At 55.6% G+C, this 11,893-nt stretch overlaps 2 protein-coding genes across 4 annotated transcripts; one reads left to right on the top strand and one right to left on the bottom strand.

Annotated features, from left to right (window-relative positions):
- Positions 1–314: 314 nt before the first annotated feature.
- zgc:162698 (Transmembrane protein 87A-like) lies at positions 315–6,605 on the bottom strand. 2 transcript variants are annotated; one of them, XM_052078141.1, is made up of 21 exons: positions 6,079–6,605; positions 5,873–5,945; positions 5,692–5,783; positions 5,483–5,602; positions 5,366–5,413; positions 5,125–5,184; positions 4,466–4,555; positions 4,202–4,331; positions 3,690–3,751; positions 3,263–3,446; positions 3,091–3,190; positions 2,923–3,016; positions 2,771–2,848; positions 2,552–2,660; positions 2,343–2,401; positions 2,166–2,269; positions 1,985–2,064; positions 1,607–1,668; positions 1,426–1,478; positions 1,316–1,346; positions 315–728 (listed from the first exon to the last, which is right to left on the bottom strand). In XM_052078141.1, exons 1-21 carry the CDS (start codon positions 6,283–6,285, stop codon positions 687–689), a joined length of 1,878 nt encoding a protein of 625 aa, XP_051934101.1. In that variant the 5' UTR covers positions 6,286–6,605; the 3' UTR covers positions 315–686. The 2 variants fall into 2 exon arrangements, with proteins under 2 accessions (XP_051934101.1, XP_051934102.1); XM_052078142.1 differs by lacking the exon at positions 4,466–4,555 and having other exon boundaries at positions 6,079–6,604.
- A 318-nt stretch (positions 6,606–6,923) lies between these two features.
- Positions 6,924–11,686, top strand: capns1b (calpain, small subunit 1 b). 2 transcript variants are annotated; one of them, XM_052078180.1, is made up of 11 exons: positions 6,924–7,066; positions 7,991–8,040; positions 8,136–8,172; positions 8,581–8,673; positions 10,253–10,310; positions 10,433–10,497; positions 10,621–10,689; positions 11,025–11,103; positions 11,181–11,297; positions 11,378–11,436; positions 11,515–11,686. In XM_052078180.1, exons 2-11 carry the CDS (start codon positions 7,991–7,993, stop codon positions 11,539–11,541), a joined length of 654 nt encoding a protein of 217 aa, XP_051934140.1. In that variant the 5' UTR covers positions 6,924–7,066; the 3' UTR covers positions 11,542–11,686. The 2 variants fall into 2 exon arrangements, with proteins under 2 accessions (XP_051934140.1, XP_051934141.1); XM_052078181.1 differs by having other exon boundaries at positions 6,925–7,033.
- Positions 11,687–11,893: the final 207 nt, after the last annotated feature.

Below are 11,893 nucleotides of genomic sequence, written 5' to 3'. Positions count from 1 at the left end.
GGCTCCTTTTCATTCTTCGACGATACAAACACGAAAATGTCGGCTTGGGGTTTTGATGTTTTGAAAAGGGGGGTTTCTCCGAGTCTTAAGATGTTGGCCTTTGGTTTTTTTATTTTGAAATCATGAAAAAAAACACATTTTTAATGAGAAGACGGACAACCCCCGCCCCCTTCATCCCCTCAAGCTCATTTATGAAATGAACAAGAAACTAAAACAAAGGCTGAAATTGCATTTTGCACGTGTGAACGCATTCGGGGGGGGGGGGGGGGTTGCGTGCTGACCCGCAGTGTCAATAAAGTCAGGAGTGCAAAGCAGACTTTTCAAAGCTATTTTAGTCACATGACATGAAAAGCGGTGAAAAATGATCTTCAGCAGTCCCAACACAAGAGACCGAACCCAAAAGTCCACCAAGAGACCCGCCCCCACACTGTGTTTGGGCAGCGCTGCCACGGCAACGGTGTACACAACCCGGCATCGGTACATTGAAGGGGCGAGCAAAAGTCATGCGTCGCATCCGTCGCCGCGCGTCTGTACATAAATACAAAAAGCAGCCTTGGCTCCGAGAAAAACAGCAAAGCGGCCGCGGTTGAGCGTTTGCCCGAAGGAAGCTCATCGAGTCGGGCTCGGGTGCCCCGGAGGTGGCTCGGGCCTCGCCCCGCCGCGTCCCTTCCCCGCCTCAAAGGACGTCACTCCATCTTGGACATCTCAAACATGGTCGTCTTGGTCTCCTGACACACAAAAGCACAAGTTTGCCCTTGATTGGTCGCCGATTGCCCTTCACTTTCCCGACAGCGAGCCCCAAACAAAGATGTGGCCCCGGGAGACTCGCACCTGCGCTTTTGACGGACTACTTCAAAGCGGCGGCCGGCGCGGGCCGTCCGTTGCCTCCTTCCTACGCGGGGGTCGCTACCAACATTGCGAAACGCCGGGGTGGGCGAATCATGCCGTCAACGGCGCGGCGGCGCATCACGTTCCCCGTCGCGGTGTGGCCATTGCGGACGCCATCCCATCTCTTCAACATCATCCGCCGCAATTTCTGGCCACGGTCTCGCCCCGCTTTACATAAGCGCCGTCTGCGGCGAACCGTCAGCGCGCAAGTGCAAATTTGCCTCTGGAGGGCCGCTCTCTGCTCTGCTCTTTCAGGCTTTGGCGCCCCCCGCTGGTGGGTGGCCGCCCACGTTCCTCACCGCGGCTGCTTTTGGCGCACGTTCAAAACCCGCAGCCCTCGTAACAACCTGCCCGTCGTGTGCGTCTCCCTCCCTCTCCCCCACAGCGCACCCCAAAAAAGAATTTGCCGCCCGCCTCGGGCACTCACCTCGTCCGAGTCGAGCAGGGGCGGCAGGGCGCTGCGGGCGGGAAGACAGGGCATGAGCGGCGCGCCGTGGAATGCGCGAGGTCACGCGGGTGCGCGGCGCCAACACTTACACGTCGGCCATGGACGAGGGGATGTTCTCCTCCACCCACTTCAGATCTTCATCCTGACAAAAAGACGAGAAGGGTTCGTTCGGCACGCGGACAGACGGACAAAACCCTGAAGCAGGTCACCGGTATGGCAAAGCAGCGGACGGGCGGATGGCAGTTGCATTTGCGTGTTGTCAACATTCACCACTTTGTTGGCTCTGGCGGCCCCGTTGGTCTCGTTCTTCACGCCCCTCATCTTCATGCCCTCTGTGTCGAGAAAAACAACATGGCACCCGAGAGACTTTGGGTCACTTTGGGCTTTGTTTGCTCGCTTGTTTTTGCTTTGCAAGAAAGCGTTCTGCCGCCAGCCCGGGAGACTCCCGCTCGCCCGCCTTTCTTTCACATGCGGGATCGTTTCCACCATTTTGAGGTTTGAACGTTTGCCGTAGGAAAAAAGTGATTCCTCACAATTGTCCGAAGGTGAAAAGAAATACTTTAGTTTGCCCTTTTCGTCCGGCGCGACGGCAAAAGGCTTGCGCGCAAACACGTTTGAGGTGGCGAGGAGAAAGAAAAGCCGTCTGACCGAAAGCTTCGTTCACCATGAGCTCCTCCTCCTCCTCTTCGTCACTCTCCTCATCGTCCACCAGAGGGCGGAAGGCGTACCTGCAAAACACGGCGTTGCCTTTTGGAGGTTCTGAATCCCAATCGTTTTCCGAGCAAAAGTGCCCTCGCGGACGGCCCCGGAACAAAAGAAAGCGGCCCACCTCTGGTTATTGGCCGAAGGTCGCCAGAGGAACATGATGACCAGCAGGATGGCGGAGAACAGGAAACGCCAGAAAGCATCATCGATCCAAAGCTCGCGCCAGTCCTACGCGCATGAGCAAGAGCTTCTTTGTCGTTTGCTCCGCAAACGGTTGCACTCGAGAGCGCTCAACACTTACAGACTGACATTTGGCCATCTTGAAGGTCTTTGTGGTCCAAACGATGAAGATGACCGACGCTACAAAAACACAACGGCGATTATGCGCAGACCGAGGCGAGCAGACCTTCGATCGCACGCAAAGGACGCTCGGGAGTCCTCGCCGAGACGACGACGTGCAACGGCGCGCTCACCGGGTGCCAGATTGTATGAAAAAGCGTGCCTCCGTACCGATGACGGCGAAGAGCAGCGTGTTGGTGAAGTGTCTGTAGAGCGACAGCTTGACCAGGTTGCGGCGCAGTCGGAGCAGCTTCATGGTCTGAGCCAGACTCACAAAGATGTGCCCCAGCCCAAAGAAAAAAACAGTCAAGGGCAACAACAAACGGGAAAAAATGCAACCGGGATGACGCCAGCTGCCCCCCCCCCCCCCCCCCCGGCTGCAAAGGATATCCACCAGATGACGCAGGAATCGGTGAAGGCCAGCACCACGTCGCACAGAAGAACACTGCCGGCGTTGTCGCCGCGATCCTGGAGGGGGAGGGAGAGCGGCGCGCCCCCGTCAGGAGCCGGCAAAGCGGCGCGCCCCCACGACGGCCACTCACGGCGTTGATGCGCAGGAGGCCCTCCGCCGCCGAGAAGGTGAGGTAGAGCAGGCCGACGCCCACCACGCGGTGCAGCAAGGCGCCCAGCCTGGGCCTGCCGGACACGCGGGCCCCCGTTAGCGGCGTCCACGAGAAGGGCCGCCCCCCCCCGCCGGAGGCCGCACTCACTTGACGATGCCGTATCCCAGGCTGGCGATGATGACCAAGACGCGGGCCAGCGTCCTCTTGACGGCCGACAGGACCTCGGCCAACGCCGCCGCCCCGCGCACTGGAGGGGGAAGGACGGCGCCGTTTGGGACCGCGTGGGACCGCCGTTTCGCAAGGCGGCGGCGGCGCTCACCTGACAAGCCGTCGTATCTGATGCTCTGAAATTCGGCGTAGTAAACGGCCTTCTCCAGCATCCCCAGGAAGATGACGCCTCCGATCCAGAACTGGATCCTGAGCAGGTCCCTCCAGTAGCACGCCGACAGCGCAAGCCACAAGAGCGCCAGCAGCACGTAAACGATGCACATGGCCATGTAGAACTGAGCGCGGGAGAAACGCAGCCCACTGAGCGCCTTCCGCAATCAGTGTGTCGGGTCCACAATTGGGCCAACAGCCCGAGAGCGTCGCGTCTATGTGGCGGCCGCTCGTGTCGTCTCATCGGTACGGCACTAATATTAGCCGCTTTTGTTAACCAACTGTGTGTGGCTCACTGCCACTCGTGAGGGCGGCGCCGACAGACAAAAAGTTCACTCCCGGGTCGGGTCACTGTCATGGGTTCTTACCAGCATGAGCGGCCATTCCGTGGCCGAGATGTAGTCGTGGGGGCCTTTCATGCTCACGTCAACTGTGGACAAAAGCACACGGGCGCACTTGAGCGCAACTCCTTTCGGAAGTTGAACCAGACAAGAAAGGGAGACGATATTAGAGCGGAATTCAAGCGCGCCCTTTTCCCGAGCGATCCGCTTTGAACTGTCCCAGAGGCTGTTGGGAAGGCGCTCCGTGTTGATCCGAAGCCGTTGAAGAAACGTGCTTGGATGGTTGCGTTTTCAATGCACTTTGGAGGTTTTCGGCGTGGCAACTTTCGTCATAGCAATGCAACGTAAAGGCGCCTTGCCGCGGCGCAACTACTTCTAACCCGCTCCCAACTTTGCCTTAACGACCAAGTTGACAGACGGGAGAGAAGGAAGTAGCCCCACTTAAGCGATGGCGTGGGTCGAATGATGAAAGGCCGAATCAACGCGGAGTTGCGGTGAGAGGCGAGCGCGCGCAAACAAAGGGCGAGTACTGTACTGACGGCGCAGGTTCCAGCGGGCCGGCTCGGGGGCCCGCTTCTGGTCTTTGACCTCTTGGACGCTGAGCAGAAACATGTACGGACCGTCCGCCCAGCTCTGGGCCACCGCGTCGAAGTGAGGGTGTGCGGCGACCTGGGGGAGGGAAACGGAGACACAATGAGGCCCACTCCATGGAATGAGATTCAACGAGGTGAGACGAGAATTGCGGATGAGAAGGACCAAAGGAGATCTTTTCAGGACGCCGTGAGGCACAACATCGCGCGGACCTGTTTGGGAGGAGCGCCGGCATGGCCTTCGGAGGTCGCCGTGGTCTTCTTCTCCTCGTCCTCGTCCGCCGCCGCTTCACCGGCAGCCGACTGGACCGCAACCAGGAGGAACAGTCAACGCAAACGTGTCCAATTTTCAAGTTCCAAGAATGTCGCGGCAACATTTGTCGTGTCAAAGTCATGCAAAAAAATCGAATCAAGCCACTTTTCTTCCACAATGACACATTTTGAAAAGCCAGCGCAAGAGGCACCTACGTTCACCCACAAACAGAGGGCAGTGCTTGAGATTTGGATTTCTTTCTTTTTTTTTTTCCAACTGGAACAGGGCGAGAGCACCCAAGCTCCTGCTTGCTGAGGTCACGCGGCACAGCGAGAATTTTCAAGCGCAACTCGCAAGTCAACTTGGAGAAAGTGCAATCCGTGCTCAAATATTGACTGAAATCACGGATTTGGCTGATGGACGCCGCTAAAGAGACGTAAGCCACCGACTGGAGGCTGTCTTCAATTCTTGGGCAGCCTGCTACCAAAACAACAAAGGCGCTTTATTGAAAGGCGCTTATCAATAACATGTATTATTATGATTATGATTATTATTAAGTCAAGCCGACAAGTCCAAACGTCGATGGGAATGATGAGGAGGAGAAGGACGACATTCTCACCTTTGGTTTCGGAAGCTCCGCCTCCCTGCGCCTCCTGCCGGGGGTCTTCTCCGTGTTGGCCTGAAATTTGTGAGCATTTGTCAGCATGGAAGAGAGAGGCGGGGTCCGCCTTGGACTCGGAGCGCCATTCCTTGAGCTGAACGACTGCCTTGAAAAGAGGGCCTTTGCGGTCGTTTGGAGAAACCGCCGCGTCCAAGGAACAAAGACCTATTTTCACATTTCCGTCTGGGTGTTTTCTCACCTGCAATTCCGTCAGTCGCGTTTGCACGTCAAAGGCATCCAGGCCAAACTGTGATGACAAAAAGACAGCGCTTGGACCACACGCACACACATACGCAAATGTCCTGGTGTGCCTCACAATGTTGGGGTCGACACGTGGATGGCAGGAGATGGGAGGGTACTGGTGGAAGACGTAGAAACCACTTCCTCCTCCCGGATTCACCGCGGTGGACTTGAAGTACAGATTCGCTCGCATCACCTGGACAGTCGCACCAACGGAAAGACGGACAAATAGACCCCCGTTTGACTCCTGGGACCACATACACGCAACATGAAGGCGTGTCTTACGTCGAGGCCGAAGACCTCATCGTAGCAGCGAGAACTCCTCAGGTACCACGACACGTTCAAGTGCACTGGGGAAGAGGAGTCGCAGCTGGCCACTGGCACGTACGCGGGCCCACACACATTAAAGATGAACTCGGTCGAACTGAAAGATGAACAAGTTGCGACGCTAGGCGCGCACACTTACATTTAAGATGGATGAAGCTGTTGTTGAAGAGAGTTTTAGCAAAGACGAACATGTCCTGAGTCTTCAAAGTGTCCTAGAAAAAAGGCACACATAAACAGAAAGCCGACGCGGCGATACATCTGAAGGCCAAGTTCCGTTCAATTAGCTCGACGCTGGGGGGCAAAAACCCCGTGCCTCAAATGGATTTGAAAGCGAGGCAAACTTACGCTGTCCACGTCCAGTGTCCATTTGCCCGGTTCCGACACCACACAACTCGGTCCGTGGAGGCCGGACAGCACCAAAAGGAGGACCGTCCCGGTCCACAGCGTCGACCGAGTCCGCTCGAGACCCGCAGAGACCACCATCACAGGAACGAGCTGGAAAAGTGGCCCGACTCGTTGGAGACCGCCACTTCCTGGTTCCGTAAACGTCATCGAAAGACAATATTACGTCACTCGCCCTCGCCACTCGAGATTGTATTTTTTTCCCAAATTTGGTTTACGAACTCAGAACACGTGGAATCTAATCGCGAAAAAGCGAAGAATTAGATTCTGTTTTCAAATTATTTCTCACGTTTAGAAATATAAACAAGTCCCATCTCAACTCGGCTGTATTCATCGAGCACCGCTCTGCGTGGAGCAAAAAAGAAGTCGGACAATAACAAAGGATAAAAACAACCAATTCTTCAAGAAGACAGTAAAGAGCACAAAAACAGTCACACTGAAATCATGCTGGCGCACTTGTCCCGAACGCTTCCAAGCGGGTGAGTAGCAGTGATTGAAGAGCGGATCTTGCCCACCAGAGGGCGCTAACACACAGGCCGCGCCATCCGCCTGGGTCGGCGCGCGTACACGACGAGAGTAGGAGTGGGGTTTTCTATTGTTTGTTTGTTTTTTTGCGGGGGGGGGGGGGTTTCCCGGTTGTACCCTCATTCGCACAGGCGACTTTGGAAGCCAATCTCCCGCCCGGTCTGCCACGCGGTGAAGACGCGGTCGGACAAATGGGTCGTGCGCTAGGACCTGGGAACGCGGGGACCGCACCTTGTCTCGTGCGCGCGCCTCTGGGCGTGTTGACGATGCACTGAAAAGCAACTTGGGTGTCTCCTTGAGAACTGGTTTGGTTATTTTCGAGACGCTTTGGATCTTGTGTCGCCTCTGCTGCCGCTCTCCTCCGCTCGGCACCGTAAGCAACAAAGACACGCGCGGCACGTCCAAGGTTTCCACCTTTGTTTTCCCTTCACGCGCGTGCGTTCGGGTTCAAGTGCGCGTTAGTAGAACTCGACACCGTGGCCGGTCGTCTTCTTCCCGTCTCCACCTGTGGAAAATTCCGGTCAGCATCAAGTGAAGACGGAAGCGGCGGATCAAATGCAAATGTCCAATGACGCCGATGACTTGATCTTCGTCACCGCTCTTCGGTGGACTTCGGGATATTATTCGAGATGCTCTGCTATGCCCCGGGGCAGGCAGGGCTGTCAAACTCGTTTTTGTTGTTCCGGTTTCCCTTGGAGGGCCGCTATGAATTTTGGGAAAGCGTATAAACGTTTGAGCCGCTCCACATTTTACCTTCGCGGCGCACCGCAAATTGATGAATAACCGCTTTTAAAATCAGAAGAAAGAATAATGACTGTTAGTGTGGATTACAAACGACAATTTGAAATTTGCTGGTCAGACTTTGGCGAGGTTTCGTGGAACTTGACGTGCTTGATTGACATAAAATGGCGTGGCGGGCCAGATCTGGCCCCGGGGCCTTGACTTTAACACCTGCGCTCTGGGGCATCAGTCTGGGGTGGACACGTTCATTCTGAACGCACACCCACACCGATGAATTGCCAATGAACGATTGCGCAACTGCGGTCATCGTGGCGCTTGCGGACGCTCACGATGCAAGAGGCTCGTTTCCTAATTGGGAAGAGTGTAAACAACCAAACGTTGGGCCAAAAGAAAAGCCAGCGCGCAATGAAATGAGAGACGCGTCCATCCATCGATGAATCGACGACTATGTGGATCACAAAGACCGCTGGAAGGAAGCGCGTTTGCGAGCGCACCAAACAAAACACTACGGGGAGTCCGGAGATGAATTGAGTCGTCGCCGAATCCTCCTTCCCAGCGAGTCGATGTTGTTGTCTTTTCTGTCTTTCAGATGATGAACTTCACGAAGCACTTCATCGGTGGGATCCTGAATGTGGTCAGGTGAGAATCCGGCGGAACCGGTTCGGCGGCCTCCTTGGCCGCCGTTGTTCCGCCAGCGACGCTAACGGCCGCCTTCTTCCCCTCGGCTCCCGCAGCAACATCGATCCGGCCATGTTCATCCCGTCGGAACCGGTAAGCGTGCGCATCCCCTCGGGGCCGCGCCAGGCGGGCCGCAAAGTATTTCCTTGAACTTTGTCTTTTCGCATTTCATCCCCAATGTGAAATGCGCGGCGCTCGTAGCAGTGAAAATAAACCGTTAGTTTGTCGGTCGAGACAAAAGACGTGCGCGTTTTGGAGCCGTAAATGCGTGCGGGTCGATTTCTGAAGGGTTGGATGGTTGGCGGGTTTTGAGATAGGAGCGTGCTCACCCCACCCGTGGAACTCGTATCTCAAAGCACCGCTTGACCGCGTCTCGCCAGTACCCGAGACTGCGCGGGACCCTCGCCGACAACTCGAGCTGCCGGCGACATCCGGGAAGGTTGCGTGCGCGCGGGTGCGCAAGCTAACATTGAGTCTTTTGTGGCGGTGCGCATGTTTCAGCCCCCGCCCCGCAGACCTCTGGCGTTCGAGGAGGCCCACGAGAACGATGAGGAGAAAGCCTTTCGCCGAGCCTTCAAGAAGTTGGCGGGAGACGTGAGTTACAGACGCAACTTTGCTTGTCGAACGTGCGCCGGCGTCAGGTGACGAGCGCGCGGCTGCCGGCCGTTCGCTTCGGGAAGGACAAGAAAGAGAAAACAAAAGCACTCCTCCACTTCACTCTTCTTCCAAATCATTTGACGTTTGCAAATGTTGCCAAAGTTGCTGTTTGCCATCGTACACTTTTCACCCAAAAATGGAGTCTTTGTCAATACGTCGATGCTGAAAGAGCCTTTTTGGGGTTTGTTTTTGTAATGCTGACGAAATGTGTGCCTTCGTTTTCTCAGTTCAGTGCCGACAGGCTGGCGCTGAGCAAAAGGGTGCAGCTAAGCTAGCCGTTAGCTTAGCCGCGTGTCACGGATCAGACGCCGTAGCTGTGGTCTGTCCTATTTTCCAGGTTCAAAGCTTGCCGCTCGCCGTCATCGTTCATGGAAACGATCGTCCTTCCATCCAAATGTTTGTCAAGCGCTCGGCCTCACGCCGCGTCTGGATGGGGCCCGCCCTATTCCTAAAAAAGAATGCAAATGGAAGCACTTGTCAAGTCATTCATATATTTTTGCCCAGCAAGTCATAAAATAAACACTTCAGATTGACTGGAGCACCCCCACCCCAGCCCCCCGGTACAGAGTACAAACCAAAAAACTGCGCATGAATGATGATGATGATATTGCCGCTTTCGTGTCAACTGGGTGTCGCCGCTTGCTTGTCCGTCACGCGTCCGTCTGTCATTCTGAAGTGCGCCCTGCCCCGCTCGCTGTCACGTTCCGCCGGTTTGTCTGCTTCTCACGCTCGCTCGCTCGCGCGCACAAAGAGGCGGGTTTGAAGCCAGTGCGGCCTGCGGCGGGAGGGGGGAGTAAAAAGAAAGTTCCAAAGTTTCACATTTGGACGTGACAAGCTAGGAAAAAAAGAAGAAAAGCCTCCTGGCAAACTTGATCAGAAAGGCTGCAAAAGGCAAGCCGGGGCGGATTTGTGCGTCCTGAATTTAGGAACTCGGGCCGCGCTGCCCACAAAGCTCGTGCGACGCTCCGTACGGTTCTTTCCGCCCCCACCACCCCCCTGCGCCAACACAGCAGCGTGCCTCAGGAAGCGGCGCCGTGCTTGTTTTGACCTTGACTGGGTGTGGACGTTGGAACGCCAAAGACGCGGGGTGTGGCACAAGGGGCGTGCGGCATGTGTCAGACGCGTGCGCGGGTGTCCGTCCAGATGAGGAGCACCCTTGTGAAAACACGCAAGCGTGGGCGTGTGTGTGTGTATCTCTTGAATGTGGTAGTTTGTGTCTCTGTGTGCATGCCATCTTGTGTGGCACTTTGTAATAGTATGTGTGTGTGTGTGTGTGTGTGTACTTTAGTTTTTATGCGCGCGTGTGTGTGTGCGCATGTCTGGCACATGCTTGAAGAGTAACTGTGTGTGTGTGTGTTTATGCACATATGGTTTTGTGTGTGTGCGTGTGTGTTGGATCACTTGACTTGATGCATTTGTGTACGTACTGTGTTACTCTGAGGGTGAGTCGTGTTTTGGCATATGTGGGAACCTAAAAAATCTCGCCAATCACGTGTGCGTCTCTGTTCACATTCAGGACATGGAGGTGAACCCCAAAGAATTGATGCACATCCTCAACCAAGTTCTCACCAAGCGTGAGTATAACACACACACACACACACACACGTGTATGCTAAGTTAATGCGTACAAGTGGCTGCGTTGAGCGCACGCTAATTGTTGATAGCGACTTCACGCTAGGCTAATGTTTTGTGTCAGACGGCAACTTGAAGACGGACGGTTTCAGCATCGAGTCGTGCAGAAGCATGGTGGCGGTCATGGACGTATCCTTTTGTGTGCGCGCGTGAGACTCGCGCTTGGTGAGGGTGGGAGGAGGAATCGTGGACAAAAACAAAAGCCCCCAATGTGGCGAGCGCGGCCTTTGCCCTTGACGCCGGCGCTTGCAGAGCGACAGCACGGGCAAGCTGGGCTTCCACGAGTTCAAATATATGTGGAACAACATCAAGAAATGGCAGGTGAGTTGATCGGAAAGGTCGTGACCTTGGCCGCGCGTCGTCACTCCCGCTTCGAGTTGACACTAACGTACGACGGTTGCACGTTGTACTTGGAAACGTCGCCAAATGGAGCAAAGGCTCTGGCTGCTAGCTTTACGCTAACATCCGCTCTAATAACAGCAAACGCCACGGATGGGCGAACGAAATGAGCATCGCTCTTGCGCCGCGTCGACGCCACCTCCGTTTCCCCGAGCATTCTGTCGGCCCGCATCTGCAGAGGCGCAACGGGCCTCTGCAGATGCGTTAAGCGTGACACCCGCGTGCCGCTTTTTGAAGTGCGCTTTGCCTTTGGCCAGGGCATCTACGTGTCTCACGACAAGGACAAATCGGGAGTCATCTGCAGCAAAGAGCTGTCGCAGGCCTTCAAGGCGGCAGGTGCGTACGAGAGGTGCCGGCACCGTCCGCCGACGCCGTCCACTGACGCCGTCCGCTGACACCATGTGCCCGCGCAGGCTTCCCTCTGAACGACCAGCTGTACAAGATGATCATCCGGCGCTACAGCGACGAGCACGGCGACATGGACTTTGACAACTTTGTCGGCTGCCTGGTGCGACTGGACGCCATGTGCAGTGAGTTTTTAAGCAGGCGCGCCTGCACGCAGGCTCTTTCCCACGCACGCACTCACTCACTCACTCTGTTGCACACTCAGGAGCCTTCAAGACTCTGGACAAAGGAAATAGTGGTTCCATTAACCTGGACATCAAAGAGGTAAAACCTCAGCGCATGCGCCGGCGCCCTCCCGCGCGCGTCCGCGTCTGACGTCTTTGAACGCTTTTGCGTGTGCAGTGGCTTCAGCTGACCATGTACTCGTAAAGCTCGGCCGTTGCCGGCGGGACCGAAGCTCCCCAAAAGGACGTCGGCGGAAAAGGCCCGGCCGCCATGTGAAGTTCCCGTCGCTGCCGGCAGGTGGCGCCACAACAACATTGTTTAAAAATTAAAAAAAAGAAAAACCTCCTGACCACCAAATGTGTTTTGTGTGTCGCGATCAAGCGGAGTCATCTTGGACTTTTTCTACTTTTCTTCAGTTTTTCCGTCCCCCCGTTTGAGCAACGCTACTCTTCGCAGTTGTCACTTTGGAAAAAGCGACTTGCGCGGTCCTTGGTTTTTCCCACGGTGACACTGCCAACATACGTGTTTGCCGCACAGCCAAATGCTTTTTCCAGCT

The sequence above is a fragment of the Hippocampus zosterae genome, chromosome 10, assembly GCF_025434085.1.
Source record: "Hippocampus zosterae strain Florida chromosome 10, ASM2543408v3, whole genome shotgun sequence".
NCBI classification, from domain to species: Eukaryota; Metazoa; Chordata; class Actinopteri; order Syngnathiformes; family Syngnathidae; genus Hippocampus; species Hippocampus zosterae.
Note: the sequence above shows the minus strand (reverse complement) of the source record. Positions and strands in the feature narration are given on the sequence as shown.

Bases quoted from the DNA above. Each gene is read 5' to 3' on its own strand.
- zgc:162698 (XM_052078141.1), bottom strand. From the start codon at position 6,285: ATGACGTTTACGGAACCAGGAAGTGGCGGTCTCCAACGAGTCGGGCCA. The intron at 3,752-4,201 runs GTCAGTACAGTA...TTTTGTCCACAG, and splicing joins GGCCCGCTGGAACCTGCGCC to TTGACGTGAGCATGAAAGGC. The intron at 1,347-1,425 runs GTAAGTGTTGGC...TCCCGCCCGCAG, and splicing joins CCCTCGTCCATGGCCGACGT to CGCCCTGCCGCCCCTGCTCG.
- capns1b (XM_052078180.1), top strand. From the start codon at position 7,991: ATGATGAACTTCACGAAGCACTTCATCGGTGGGATCCTGAATGTGGTC. The intron at 8,674-10,252 runs GTGAGTTACAGA...GTTCACATTCAG, and splicing joins TCAAGAAGTTGGCGGGAGAC to GACATGGAGGTGAACCCCAA. The intron at 11,104-11,180 runs GTGCGTACGAGA...GTGCCCGCGCAG, and splicing joins GCAGGCCTTCAAGGCGGCAG to GCTTCCCTCTGAACGACCAG.